Source organism: Sciurus carolinensis, chromosome 4 (assembly GCF_902686445.1).
Source record: "Sciurus carolinensis chromosome 4, mSciCar1.2, whole genome shotgun sequence".
NCBI classification, from domain to species: domain Eukaryota; kingdom Metazoa; phylum Chordata; class Mammalia; order Rodentia; family Sciuridae; genus Sciurus; species Sciurus carolinensis.
In genome coordinates, this window is record NC_062216.1 from 76,598,286 (window position 1) to 76,612,735 (window position 14,450).

Genomic DNA, 14,450 nt, shown 5'->3' on the forward strand with positions numbered 1-14,450 from the left:
ATGTCAAGACTTATTGTAAGTTGAAGTATTAAAACAGTATGGTATTGAGGTAGAATAGAAGAAATAGGAAAAAGTGGAAAGGAGACATTCCTTTCTCAGAAATTCCTCAGAAATCTCTAAGTCTACCTGTCCACTGTTAATTAACTTCCCAATAATTAGATTAAACAAAGAAAGAGATTATATAATGAAAGGCTTATAATTTATGGGACTTTCTGGTGCTCTCTGTTGATAAGATAACAAATGCCTTGTCAGTATAACATTCCAGGGATTGACCCAAACCACCAGAAACTGTCTTGAGATTACTGGACTGATATCATTCCTACATACTTTTCCATACTCAATGCTCACCAAATGTTCTTTGAAAGAAGAGCTGGGAACCCCCAAAATACTTCTCTCAGTCTCAAGATGGCCCCCATTCTACCTTGAAAGAGCATTCCTTGTTTCACCCCCAAAGGCATCTCTCTCTTAACACTTCCCCAATTCTCCCTTGAATTTTTATCTTCTCAATCTATGCCTTTGACTGGTGAGTGGTGAAACTCTTTAATGTCACGTATACCAAGAACCTCACTTGTCCTGAGTGGAGTTCTCCCCTCTCTCTGAGAACTCCTGGACTCTTCTTTGGAGATAAATCTTCTGTATCAGTGAACAAACAGACACACGAATCAACAGAACAGGATAGAAACATCCTCACTAAAAACTCATTTTTGAGAAAGGGCTTTGACTTTGTAGAGAAAGGAGAGTTTCCTATCCATCTATCATTTATTTCATATATATGTCTATGTAAGTGTGGCAAATGGTACCAGAAAAACTATGTCCATTTGCAAAAAACAAACAAAAAAGAACTCAGATGCAAATTTTATAACAAATAATTTTTAATTCAAGCAATCATAGAACTAAATATAAAATGAAAAATCTATAAAACTTCTGGAAGAAAACATAGGAAGATAATCCATTGACCTTGATTTAGTGAGGAATTTTTAGATACAACACCAAAAGTACAATCCATGAACAATAAAAAATAAGATGGATTTTATTTAAATTAAAAACTTCTGCTGTGCAAATGATATTTTTAAAAGAATGAAAACACAAACTGCAAGCTGTTAGAAACTATTTGTGAAATACATATTGATAAAAAAGACAAGTCCTTAAAATATGCAGAGAACACCTACTACCTGACAATAAGAAAACAAACAACCCAAATAGAAATTGAATAAAAAAATCTGAACAGACACTTTATCAAAGAAGATAAAGAAATGAATAATTAGCACATGAAAAAATGTTCTACATCATTTGTCATTAGAGAAATGAAAAGGAAAACAACCCAGAGATACCATTAGAACCTTTCTAGAATGCCAACATTGAAAATGCTGTCAGTACCAATTGCTGATGAGCAGGGGTAGAGACAAAGCCTCGTGCATTGTCAGTGGGAAAGCAAATGCTACTACTTTGAAAAACAACTGCAGTTTCTTACAGAGCTGAACTGAGTCCATCATATGACCATGCAGCCAATTTTCTAGGTACTTACCCAACTGGCTTGGGAATTTAAATCCAAACAAAAGCCTACACATGGGCATTTGTAGTACATTTACTTATAATTGCCCACAACTAAAAATAACTAAGATATTCCTTAATAAGTGAATGAATAAGCAAGCTATTTATGTTCCTATAATGAGTTCAGCCAAAAAAGCAAGAGCTATCAAACTATAAAAACATATGGATAAATTTTAAATGTGTATTGCACATTGAAAGAAACCAGTCTGAAAAGGCTATGTTATGTGTGAGTCCATTTAATATCTGGATAGGCCCTATTGTAGTTGAGATGGCAAATATATCAGGAGTTACCAGGATTTAGGAGAAGTATAGGGTTGAAAGATGAAGCATTTGGAAGTTTGTAGAGCATGTATGATGATGTAATTGTGGATTTATGACACAAAGTCTGTGAGTTTATGACAGAAAAAGTGAACCTTAATGCATGCAAATTTAAAAATCAACTTGGGGGTTGAGAATTCTAGGATGATATTCTGAAAGCACCAAAAGAATATAACTTTATTACAAATATATGAAATAACCTCACTGAAGGCTGATCTAAGTAACTAGAAATGAGCAGAATCTGTAGGAAAAAAGAAACTATGCATAATAAGCATTACAATCTAGTTGATAAGAGTTTCTTTTGAGGTTTGGAGAAACAATTCCAAAGCCATTAAATATGCATGTTGAAATTAAACAATTAAGTAAATTAATGGTGATGGTAATAGCCATGTTGATTTCTCATTGTTGGAGTGGGAGGTTATAGAATTGAAGGGAGGAGGTAGAGGTATTCAAGTGCATTGGAATTGGAGATAATTGTATGAAGTGAACTCATGAAGTCAACTGATAGAGCTTCCAATGGCCAAAGCTAGAAAAATGTGGGCAACAAAAAAGTAGTAGTGATTATAACTGGAAACATAAAATAAATACAAATAAACATATGCCAAAATAAATGAGTAAGTAAATAGAAAAGTAAATATTCCCAGGAGGAGAATTCTGAATAACGTTTTCACAGTGTTTATACACTCCCCAATCCTTCCTTTGAGATGCACATATTGACTTCCAAAGAGTGCAGTATTGAAAGCGGTGAGGAAAAGAATAACTTTACACTAAACAAATCTTTAAACCCTATCTCAGCCAGGTGATTAACATTGACAGTGAGAATCCATATATACCTTCAATATGATGTGATGAAATTGACAATTTATCTCATCAATTTTCTTCCAAAAACCTGTAAACCATGTATAATCATGAAAACTCTCTCAGTTTGGGCGTATTTTACAAACTATTTGATCATTATTTTTCAAAATTTCAAAGTCACCAAAAATAAAGAGTAAGAAATTATTACAACTAAGCATATGAATATGAGAACCAAATGTATTGTGGTATTCTGGAAGGGATCCTCAGATAAGGAAAATATATTAGGTGAAAACTGAGGCTATTTCAATATAGACCCTAGTTAATAGTAATGTATCAATATTGATTCAATAATTTGGTATATGTATCATACTAACCTAAGATAGCAATAATAGGGGAAACAGGTTGTTTGGCATATGAGAAATTCCTGTACATTTACATTTCATGTAAAAAGTAAAGTTCCCTTCCCCTTTTAAACCATATCCTATGTGGTTTTGGAGCTGTGGGCTTTGTTTCAAGACCACATTGTGTAGGCTCTGATTGTTTTTGTCAAATGATGTCTCTACTTCCACCTCATTCAAAAATGGACTTTTCTATTTACAGGGTGGTTGGACAAAGCACAGAAAGATCAGTAATAAAGAAGCCAAGAAAACCTTCCTATCATTGCCAACACAAATGGACATACAGAGGTAGGAATTTATAACTCCCCTTGTACTACCAATTATGTATCTATAATTCTTGGGGAGAATTTAAATTCTGTTATCAATAAGAATATTCAAAAACTTGAACTAGAGCCTAGTGTTAAGAAATGTTGCTACCTTAATTTGAAATAATATATTTGCATAACTGTCTTCCTGATAGACTGTGTTATCTATCTCTGCAACTCTCACACCCAGCCCAGTTCCTGGAAATAATAATGCTTAAAAATATTGTTAAAATGAATATAATGAGTACAACTTTGCCCTGGATTGAAGATTATGAAATTGTTATAATGCTTATTTGTTAAAGCAAAATATACAATTACAAAGATGAGCATGTAAGTTTTATTTCATGAATTAATATAAATATGTTCTAATTTAAATAATATTTGAGAAAAGGGCTACAACACTCAGTTTTGCTTATGTATCTCCTTTAGACAATCATTTTAACTTTCTTTCAGTTATTTTGATACTACTTGAATATCACCCAAGTAATTCAGTCAATATGTAAATGAACATAAGTGATAAATTTTAGTTGGAATAATTCCATCAACTAATATTCACCCATTCTCTATATAAATTATGGTTCTGGAACAAAAGTGGTAATATAAGAAGAATATTTAATAAGTTTTAAATGGAGTGTTTTGACTTTTTATAATCAATAAATCCAATTCTTTAAAGATAATTAGATATAAATTCATCTCAGGGCAATTTAACAGACTTTGTATGTTCCTTTCTACCATGGTAAGACAATGTATACCCTCAGAATTTTCTATTTATATGACACGTTTTTAAGTTCATTTAATGTCTAAAAGTTTTAGAAGAAAAATTATTCATTACAGATTACCCAGAGTGTCCAAAGTGGCATCAGACTGCTCTGAGACTGATGGGCATTGTACTTGTTATATTGGTGGCCACAGTGATAGTACTGATCATTTGGGGTGAGTAAATCAAAAGTTACATGTTAGCTAGAGATATAAAAACATTTCCTTTAGAGATAGAAAAACATTTCCATTTATCTTTTAACGTCTTACATTTTTTATGAAGTCCTCATACTCTTTTTTTTTTCATTATTTTAACTATGATGACATTAAGTGATACCATTGATGATTCCATTAGAACTAGTTTTCACTTGTATAGAGGAAGCAACAAATGTGTTACTTTATGAAAAGCTATTTTATTCATAACTTTACCCGCTTGGTAAATATTTAGTGACTATCACTATTCTATGAACTGAAGTTATATAGTTTGGTGATTAATCTTAACTTTTGTGGAAGTTGATTTGGCCTTTTCAGTAAAAATTTGGACTTTACAAATTGACTGGATGCTTTGAAGTTTTGAACAAAATTATCAGCTACTTTAAAATTTAAGTCCAAATTAAATTTAATATCTTTGCCTACAAAATATAAATAAGAGCTATGTACAATTATATTCAATATTGTTTCTATTTGTTGTTATCTACTACATGTTAGGAGTGGTGTAAACATTTTACATACATCATTTCTGAAACTTAAAAGAATGTGTAAGTTTGCTAAGCCTTTCCTCTTTTTGTAGGAAAGATCACATGCAGAATTTCAGGATCACCTATCAGACTAAAGAGATGAAGACTTGAATTTACTTTAGTTTTATTTAAATAATGCTATTTTTATTTCTACTTAAGTTTTTATAGGAAGAAATTCCCCAAATATCTAAATTCATTTTTTTGTCAGATGTAAATGAATAGATCTCTTCTTGACAAGCAATTTGTGGATTCACTTGCAGTTTCATTGAAATAAATAATTAAAAAGCCCACACATTTATAGAAATATAATTGCTATTAATGTCTTTATTTATTAGTAAGTCATCAAAGCATGCATTCCTTAAATGATAACCACAGTGAGGAGATATTTAATAATGAGAATGTAACCAAATATTGCAATTGTGTGAATATTTCTCCCAGAAAACAGCAGGACAATGCAAACTCTGCAGGTATGTAATTTTATTTCATTGTAGTGTTGAGAAGGAAAATCTTTTCCTCCATCCTCACTGGGGGTGGGCATCAACTAAAAAAGTCAAACTGCTAAAAGCCAGATTAACAAAAGGCAAAGTTTTATTACAATGCATGTAGGAGCTATGGAGAGAAGTAGCTAAATCACTAACCTGTTAGCCTAGCTTTCTAGGGAAAGACTGTGAGGAAGAAAGACCTCAAAGAATGGCCTCTGTGAGACTAAAAGTAAATTTCTTTAGGAAAGACATACAGGTTTTTCAGGAGAACAAATTAGGGATAAGAAAGTTTATAATATCCCTGTGCAAGTGGTCTTGTCTTCTTTAGGACAAACAACTCCTCAAAAAGAGTATGAGGGTAGTTGGTAGATTTATTCCCAATCTTTTTCCTGTGAGTGATCCCCTCACACCACCCCAGCCACCCCCCACCCATGGAAAGGAAAGCATGCCCCCTCATTTCTTAAAAGTTCCTGCTGTTGTTCAGAGAAGGGGAACCTCCAGGATTCTTTTGGTCTGTTCAATTTCAATGTCTTCATATTGAAATAATTGTTATGCAAAACTAGAATATTTGAGATGGCATTATTTCCATCCTTTTTATTTCTCCCATCTGAAACTTTCCAGGAAGTTAAACTGGTAGCTGAGGAGAAGGATTAGGGTTATAAGGTGCATTGTAATCGAGAAGTCCACAAAATGAGTTTCTGAGTCCAGAGAACAGTCAGTCTAGGAATTTACCATATGTTGGGCTTTGATGGTGGCATGAGCACTCTAGGGGCAATTCAGTAGATCTCCTTTTTTGCAGTTTGAATATCTTAAGTGACATATACATTAATGTCACAGTCATGGTTATTGTTCTGAGTAAAGGAGGGAAGCAACCAACTTTAGCATGTGGGTCTTCTACAGATAGTCTAGGTAAGTATCTAGGCAGTCAAGTTTTAGTTTTCAGTGGTACCAATACTCAGTTGAAACATTTTTCTCTACAATCATTCAATTTCTATCAAAGATAATCAAAGTCAAATTATTTTGTTTGCAAAAATAAGTATCATTTAACTTGGCCTGACTATTTGCATAAGTGAAACAAGGAGAGTACTGAACAAGCCTTTTAAAGGTTGCTTTGCTGAAATAAGGAACTCAGGTTGAACTTCTAGAAACCTCTTGAAGATAGGAAGCCAAGTCACAAACATGTGCTCCCATAGACCTCTCTAGGTCATTTGGAGGCCCTCCTCCACTGAGGTCAGCACTGCAGCACTCAAGAACTTTTGTATAGAGTATTTTACACTTTCTATTTTTATGTTTATCTCATTTGATACATTGGATAAGTTTATGCACAAATTCATGGGTATTTAAAAATATATCACATTTAATAGTGGAGTAATTAAAATTTAAATAAAATATAATCAATATTTATATGACTTAAGATATAAAACATATTGCATCAATTGAAACCTTTCTGAATGTAATCATAATGTAATATGTAAACATATTGCATCAATATGTACACTTTCTGAATGTAATCATAAAATAGTATCCATTTAAACTTTTCCCATTTTATAGAGATACATTTGGTGGTCATTGAGACATATAGACATATAGATACATATAGGTCATGGCACATAATTTATTTTACAAATTTCTGATAATGTATGTACAAAATATATTTTTCTGCATCAAAACGAAACTTTTAAAGGAATTTTTTCCCTCAGCAGTTTTTTTTTCCCCTGATACCTTTAGGATCTCTGATTTCAAAGGTAACCCTCACATTCTTTGATTTTTAATTACTCAGAAATCTCCTTGAAGATTCTAGTTAGAATTTTAAAGGTGGTTAACTGCTATAAAAAATAAAATATTTTTATTTATTCTCTATTTTTAAAACCACCCTTCTGTTCAGGTGGACTCAATAGATCTTGATTGCTAAAATTATAAAAAAGGAAAAAATACTTCACCCTCTGGTCATGGTTTCCCAAGAAGTTGGTTTCGTGGTTCAAACCTTGGGTTGATCTACATCCTGAAAGACAGTTTCTTACAGTCATGACAGGAACAGAGGCAGAGATCAGACTGATGAAAATTTGCCCTTTTAGCTCCTTAAGAGTATAGCACCTTTTATCTCTTGTGTAGTTTTTCTCAATATATTAATATGACGATTACTTTAAGTTTCCCTCTGCCCTTGCACTTATTATCTCTTTGACCTTTTGAGTCAGTTACTGAATCTCTGCTTCACTTTCCCTCTTTATACTTTAGCTAACCTTCAATATCCTTATACCCAAAAAGAGGTTTAAAGTTAATAATTTTATGCCTCTCATAAGTTTCTTGTTAGGCAAAAATTTCATATATTCATGTGTGAATTCAGGAAATTATTTCATGTGAAGTAGTTACTTACATAATAGATATGAATATGTCTAGCATTTGTCTCTTCTAAAGATATTCTTCACTGGAAAGGGAGTTCATTTCTTAAAAATGGGGCAAAATTCTTACATTTAATGGAGAAGTTTTTAAAAAATTAATGCAAAAATTGTTTTTGATATTGAAACTTCTTTCTCATTTCTATTTCATCCTGTCTTCCTATTTCAGAAAACTTATGCCCTAATGATTGGTTGCACAAAAAAGGGAAATGCTATAAATTTTTCATGAATTTTAAATCATGGATTGATAGCCAAAAGTTATGTTCACTGAAAAAGTCACATCTTTTGGTGATAGAAGACAAGGCAGAGCTGGTAAGAAATAATGTCTTTAAAAATTAACCCTTTCCAAACTGGGAAAAAGTAGGTACATTTTATGACAAAGGGATTATACAAGTATTAATTATTTCCATTTGTTGAATTCCTACTATGTGCTAGGCATCGCACTATGCATTTTACAACTTTTGTATAACTTCGTGCTCAAGATAAACTTGTGAGATAGGTAGAATTTTCCCTGTCTCCATATAAGAACTTTGCCAGGTGTGCAACTAGACAATTTACTTCTCCAAGTAAATGGCAAAGCTAGGTTTTAAAACAAGGCCCATTTACTATCAATATTATCCTTCCAGGTTAGTTCTTGGAAGGAAAGATAGGAATGATCAGAGATACTCATCAAAGCATTATCAATTTCTGTGGATATTGCTAGTACCTGGGGAAGGTGATATGGGGCTTTTTAGTTTGGCTAGTGTATAGTTTCAGCATAGGGACCAGATTTGTTTGAGACTGCTCTGTTAAAAACAACTAGTGAACAGCTGCCTTCATCAGGAAGGTTTATTAATTCTTTGTTGGGACTTCACATCCCCTTACACCTCTCAGCAGCTGCTCTCGTGGTCATGACTTCCATGAAGCAGCACATGCCCCCACCTGACAAGATCTTGCAGTTTGAAAACCGTCCTATATTGAGTTTCTTCCCTAAAACTATGGAACACCTCTTATAATTTTCCTGAATAGCAAGATAAACATTAAGGCCATTATAAGTCAGGGGAAAAAATGAGAAGAAGATATACTAATAGGCTTAATTCAGTTCATTTTCACTGGATCCTTTCACAGGAGTTCATACAAAGTAATATACAAGTTGGAAACCACTTTTGGATTGGGTTAAACATTACACACCCACAGAAGGCATGGACCTGGCTGGATGGCACACCATTAAATCTACAGTTGTAAGTGTTTGGCATTCAAATATCATTGGGGAAATACAACAGCTCTGCAGTCCACCCCTAATAGTGGCTCCCTGGAATTTCAATGGCCAGTTGGTTACTACAGATGGAAGACTTTGTTAATGTGTGAAGAATAGAAAATCTGTCTTAGAGAAATAGACTCCTGATTTATTCTTATATTAAAAATTCCATATAGTTTAATAATGCAAGAGTTAGTAAGTGGGCTGAAGGGTAGTGAAACATGCTCTGGAACAGAAAGACACCATATAAATGAAGATTCTCACCCAAGATGATCTACATCTCTCATTAAAATTTATACTCTATGTTATAAATTGCTTATCTGTGCCATCCGCTCCATATATCAGACACATTAAATTAAGAAAACGTTTTTAGCTTTGATGATTTCTAACAGAAATTTACCACATTTTTTAAGCAACCTCTGTCAACTCACACTCAAACTTGCTTGGAGTACTTAATTTACTAATCTGATTGTTAAAATTGGGTATTTACTGATTTTTTAAGATTTTGAAATTGCCTTATAGCTTATTTGCCTAAGAAAAATTTGTTTGGAACATCATGGAAAATGGAATAAAAGAGAAATTTCCATCTTTTGTGATAAGGGTAAAGAAATTTGGATATACCCATATATACATGCATACACAGAAATTCTCTTGTCAATGTGAGTTCAAAAAATTTAAAAGGGAGGAGGAGTTTTTCTTCCCTACTCTTCATTTCAATTCTCACTTCTTCGCCCAGTCCTGTCTTGGGTAATGTTGCCACCTTTAGCATGTGAAGCCTAGATATATCAAGGAATCAAGGAGAATCAAGGAGGTTTAACAAATAAAAAGAGAGTGTGACATTGAGATTAGGTATAAAGATGAAAAATTAATAGTGTTATACAGAAAGTTGGTTTAATATTTTTTAAAACTATGTATATTTTTGAATGTCAGTATTTCCAAAGTTAAAATGATGAATATGATACAGTTTGTTATGAAAGATGCTATTATTTAATTATTGCAGATACTAGAACGATTAAACAGGAATTTTGGAGTAAGAAAATAAATATTTATCTTAAAATGGTCAAATTGACCTCTGAGATCTTTATTTTCCATATGATTTCATGGAATTGGGAAAGCAATATTTTTTTATTCGCCTGCTTGTTTCCATTGATCATTTACAAGTGACCATTTTTGATTAAGAAATCATTTGAAACAATTCCTTCATTAAAGAAGAAATGTTTTTAGTGCACATTTCTTGAGTGAATATTGCAGGACCTGACATTTCTAGCTTGCAAGGGAAAGAAAAAGCATACAAAATACATATAGTCATGCTTTTAGTAGTAACTAAGAGCAGGTATCTGGGAATCACTAACATGTTGCTTTTTCCTCTACAGATTTCAAGTCACAGGCCAGATTAAAGAGAATGTCTGTGCTCTGATAACAAATAACGGTGTATTTTCTGAAAGTTGTCTGATGGAAAGTTTCTGGATTTGTCAAGAAGTGATTTCTTCATCCATAGAAAACAAACTGAATTGATCATAGGTATTCTTTTCATTAAAAAAGAAGCTTCATAACTTTTGTACTTAGGTATTTTATAGAAATTTTGTTTAACAAATATCATGGTGATGAAAATAATGGTGTAGATAAAAAAAAGGTGTTACTATAAATCCAAGCACCCACCCTCAGCCGTCCTTAGCTCAACCTTGATAGTAACACTGAATTTCACACTCATCTTTCACTCTTAATAGTGGTTATTTCAGACAGAAAACATTCACTGACTTCTTAAAACTTCACTCCCTTTGCCTCTAGCAGAGGACTTTGTTTTTTTAAATATATTTTTTATTTGTTCTAAGTAGTTATACATGATAATAGAATGCATTTTGACACATCATACATAAATGGAGTATAACTTCTTATTTGTCTGGTACATGATGTAGAATTACACAGATCATGTAATCATAGGGTAATAATGTCTGATTCATTCTACTATCATTCCTACCCGTATGCCCCCTCCCTCCCTTCACTCCCCTCTGTCTAGTCCAAAATACTTTTGTTCTCCACCACCCCCACTTATTGTGAATTAGCAACCACATATCAGAGAAAATATTTGACCTCTAGTTCTTTGGGATTGGCTTATTTTGCTTGACATTATATTTTCCAGTTCCATCCATTTACTGGCAAATGCCATAACTTCATTCTTATTTAAGGCTGAGTAATATTCCATGGTGTATATACCACAGTTTCTTTATTCACTCATCTGTTGGAGGGCACCTAGGTTGGTTTCATAGTTTAGCTATTTCAAATTGAACTGCTATAAACATTGATGTGGCTGCATCTCTGTAGTATGTTGATTTTAAATTGGGAATAAACGGAGGAGTGGGATGACTAGATCAAATAGTGTTTCCATTCCAAGTTTTCCTAGTAATCTCCATACTACTTTCCATAGTGGTTGCACCAATTTGCAGTTCCACCAGCAATGTATGAGAGTACCTTTTTCCCCACATCCTTTCCAATATTTATTGTTGCTTGTATTCTTTATGATTGCCATTCTGACTGAAGTGAGATGAATTATCAGTGTTTTGATTTTAATTTCTCTAATTGCTAGAGATGTTAAACATTTTTTCATACATTTGTTAATTGATTGTATTTCTTCTTCTGTGAAGTGTCTGTTCAGTTCCTTTGCCCAGTTATTGATTGGGTTATTTGGTTTGTTTGGTGTTGAATATTTTGAGTTCTTTATATATCCTGGAGATTATTGCTCTATCTGAGGTGTGTGTGGTAAAGATTTTTTACCCATTCTGTAGACTCTCGCTTTACATTATTGTTTCCTTTACTCTGAAGAAGTTTTTTAGTTTGGATCCATCTCATTTGTTGATTCTTGATTTTACTTTTGCTCTTTAGGGGCCTTGTTAAGGGAGTCAGTTCCTAAGCTGACATGGTGGAGATTTGAGCCTACTTTTTCTTCTCTTAGGCACAGGGTCTCTGTTCTAGTGCCTAAGTCCTTGATCCACTTTGAGTTGAGTTTCATGCAGGATGAGAGATAGGGGTTTAATTTAATTTTGTTACATATGTATTTCCATTTCTCCTAGCACCATATATTGAATAGGCTATCATCTTTCCAATATATGTTTTTGTCACTTTCAGAGGAGCTGTTTTTTGTAGAAGACATTAGATGATATTTTCTTGAACCTTCTACCACAGAGTTTTCACAACTGCCTATATATTACTTATTAATTTTACCTTTCTTCCTATTTAAATTACAGTATTTCTTTCTATCAAAACCAAATCTTTTAGTCTATGGTGGAGTTGCAGACCTCCTAAAGTTTTATAAGGAGAATGCTTCTTTGGTTATCTCCTCACTAATCTTCCTCTTCCTCCTCAGAGGCCAAACATGCAAGAGTGATAGAAAATTTCCCCTTAACCACATGTGGCTTCCAGTTTCTGCCCAATTTCTCCCACATTTTTAAGTCAAACTTCCTGAAAGTTGATTATACTTGCTTTTTCCACTTTCTTACTCCCACACCACTTCCTTTCAAATTTTTCTTCTGCTTTTACTACTGTTTCACTAAAATATTCTTACCATGTCACCATAGACTTTCCTTTGTCTAAATACAATGAGAACTTTCTAAATTTCACTAACTCTCAGCAATGTTGATCATTATGGATTTATCCTTTCTTCTTCAAATATTCTCTAACCTTAGCATCTATGGCACAGTGCTCTCTAGTGCTTTTTTAACTTTTTCCTCAGCTGCTCCTCCTCAGTCTTTACTGCAGCATCTGCTTCCTCTTCTGTCCTCTTACATACTGTTGTTCCTCAGCATTCTGCCTGAGTCCTCTGTCATACACATGCTGACTACATCCACTCCATAACATCAGTTGCCATCAACTTGATAGCTCCCAACTCTATATTTCCAAGGATTGACCTTAATGTATCTGATTGCCTATCAGACATCTCTATTTGACATCTCAATACTCCCATATTAAAAATTAAAATTATTAATTTAGTGAATTGCAGAAACTTGCTTATACTAGTTTAAGTTGAAGTCATTGGAATCAAGAATGACTGTGTGAATCTGACAGCTTTCCTATGTACATATATAAATACACCAAAGTGAATTCCACATCATGTACAACCACAACACTGGGACCCTAAGTAGAATAAGATGTAGTCCATGTTTGTATGATTATGTCAAAATATACTCCACTGTCATGAATAACTAACAACAACAACAATAGCAACAAAATGACAAAAGAATGACTGTGTCCTTTTCATTCTCAACATTCAAACATTTAAGTCTTGTCAGTCTTAACACCTAATTATTTCTGGAATTTGTCCACATGATGTTCATACCCAACCTATCATCCTGGATGACTGCAACTGCTTCCAGTTTTGCCCACCAAATCCATTCTCAATGTTGTTTCTCTGCAGACCTCAAATCAGACGGCATTACTTCTTCCTTCCAAGTGGGGTTCCACTGTCTAAGGCCTTTACCCTTCCCAGCCCCTTCATGTCTTGGCTTCTCTTCATTCCTCCCCCACTTCTGAGCTTGCTTTTTGATGGAGCCACACTCAACTTTACTGAGTTACTCAAACGTTTCATGTTTTCTGTCAATTCCATTCTGATCACCTTTGGCTGCCTCAGCTTAATAAGCATTCTTCCTTTCCCTGCTCATCTATTTAACTCTTCCTTATTTTTCAGGTCACCAGTTAAGTGTCCTTTGGAGGAAAACACTTCCTTGAACAGTTTCCACTTCAGAGTGAATTGAATAGATTTCATATACATTCTCACAGCTCCCTGTTCATACCTAATTCTAACAGTCAGCACCCTAATCATTTTGGATTTTGTATTTTTTAATGTGTCATAAGCTTTGTAGACTCAGTAATCCTCATCATTGTGTGGAACAATGAACCTGATGTATGTAATACTTGAATAAATACTTGTGGTGTCCAGCATGTATTTAATATGTTCTAAGACTCGCCCCAGCACAGCTTTTACTGGGTATACACATATTTGGAGACTGTCCACTGGCACATAGGGAAATTTTTTTTTTTTTAGCTTTTAATTTTTTACAAACTACATTTTGATTCATTGTACACAAATGGGTACATCATTTCATTTCTATGGCTGCACACAATGTAAATTCATACCATTCATATAATCATACATGTACGTAGGGTAATGTAGGGAAATTTTTTTTAAAGTAAAGGTCAATGCTTAGTTTAAATGCACTAATAAAATGAAAATTTCTAGGTTATTTGTCTATTTGCTTTTGTTTTTAATGTAGAATCTATATTAAAACTTGAAACAGAGAGATGTAACACATTCATGTTTTTAAATATGAGTTCAACAATCAAAATCTAATTGTAAGGCCTTAGATCTACTAAGAATAAAAGGTCATACATTGAAAGGTCACACATTAATTTAAAACAAACCACATTCATTTAAAATTCATGTGTGTACACAGAAGTAATTATAGTTTATTTTTAAAAACC

At 33.3% G+C, this 14,450-nt stretch overlaps 1 protein-coding gene across 3 annotated transcripts; it reads left to right on the plus strand.

Annotated features, from left to right (window-relative positions):
• Positions 1–3,232: 3,232 nt before the first annotated feature.
• LOC124983611 (killer cell lectin-like receptor subfamily F member 1) lies at positions 3,233–13,907 on the plus strand. Of its 3 annotated transcripts, none has more exons than XM_047551015.1 (7): positions 3,233–3,353; positions 4,205–4,303; positions 5,302–5,330; positions 7,911–8,053; positions 8,849–8,961; positions 10,352–10,499; positions 13,657–13,907. In XM_047551015.1, the coding sequence occupies exons 1-6, from the start codon at positions 3,340–3,342 to the stop codon at positions 10,491–10,493; spliced, it is 540 nt and encodes a 179-aa protein (XP_047406971.1). In that variant the 5' UTR covers positions 3,233–3,339; the 3' UTR covers positions 10,494–10,499; positions 13,657–13,907. The 3 variants fall into 3 exon arrangements, with proteins under 3 accessions (XP_047406971.1, XP_047406970.1, XP_047406972.1); XM_047551016.1 differs by lacking the exon at positions 3,233–3,353 and adding an exon at positions 3,611–3,700; XM_047551014.1 differs by lacking the exon at positions 5,302–5,330.
• Positions 13,908–14,450: the final 543 nt, after the last annotated feature.

What these genes read in the sequence shown, in the direction of transcription:
- LOC124983611 (XM_047551014.1), top strand. Translation starts at nt 3,248, where the DNA reads ATGGACTTTTCTATTTACAGGGTGGTTGGACAAAGCACAGAAAGATCA. An exon ending in ACACAAATGGACATACAGAG is followed by an intron (nt 3,354 to 4,204) that starts GTAGGAATTTAT and finishes TATTCATTACAG; the next exon opens with ATTACCCAGAGTGTCCAAAG. An exon ending in GATAGTACTGATCATTTGGG is followed by an intron (nt 4,304 to 7,910) that starts GTGAGTAAATCA and finishes TTCCTATTTCAG; the next exon opens with AAAACTTATGCCCTAATGAT.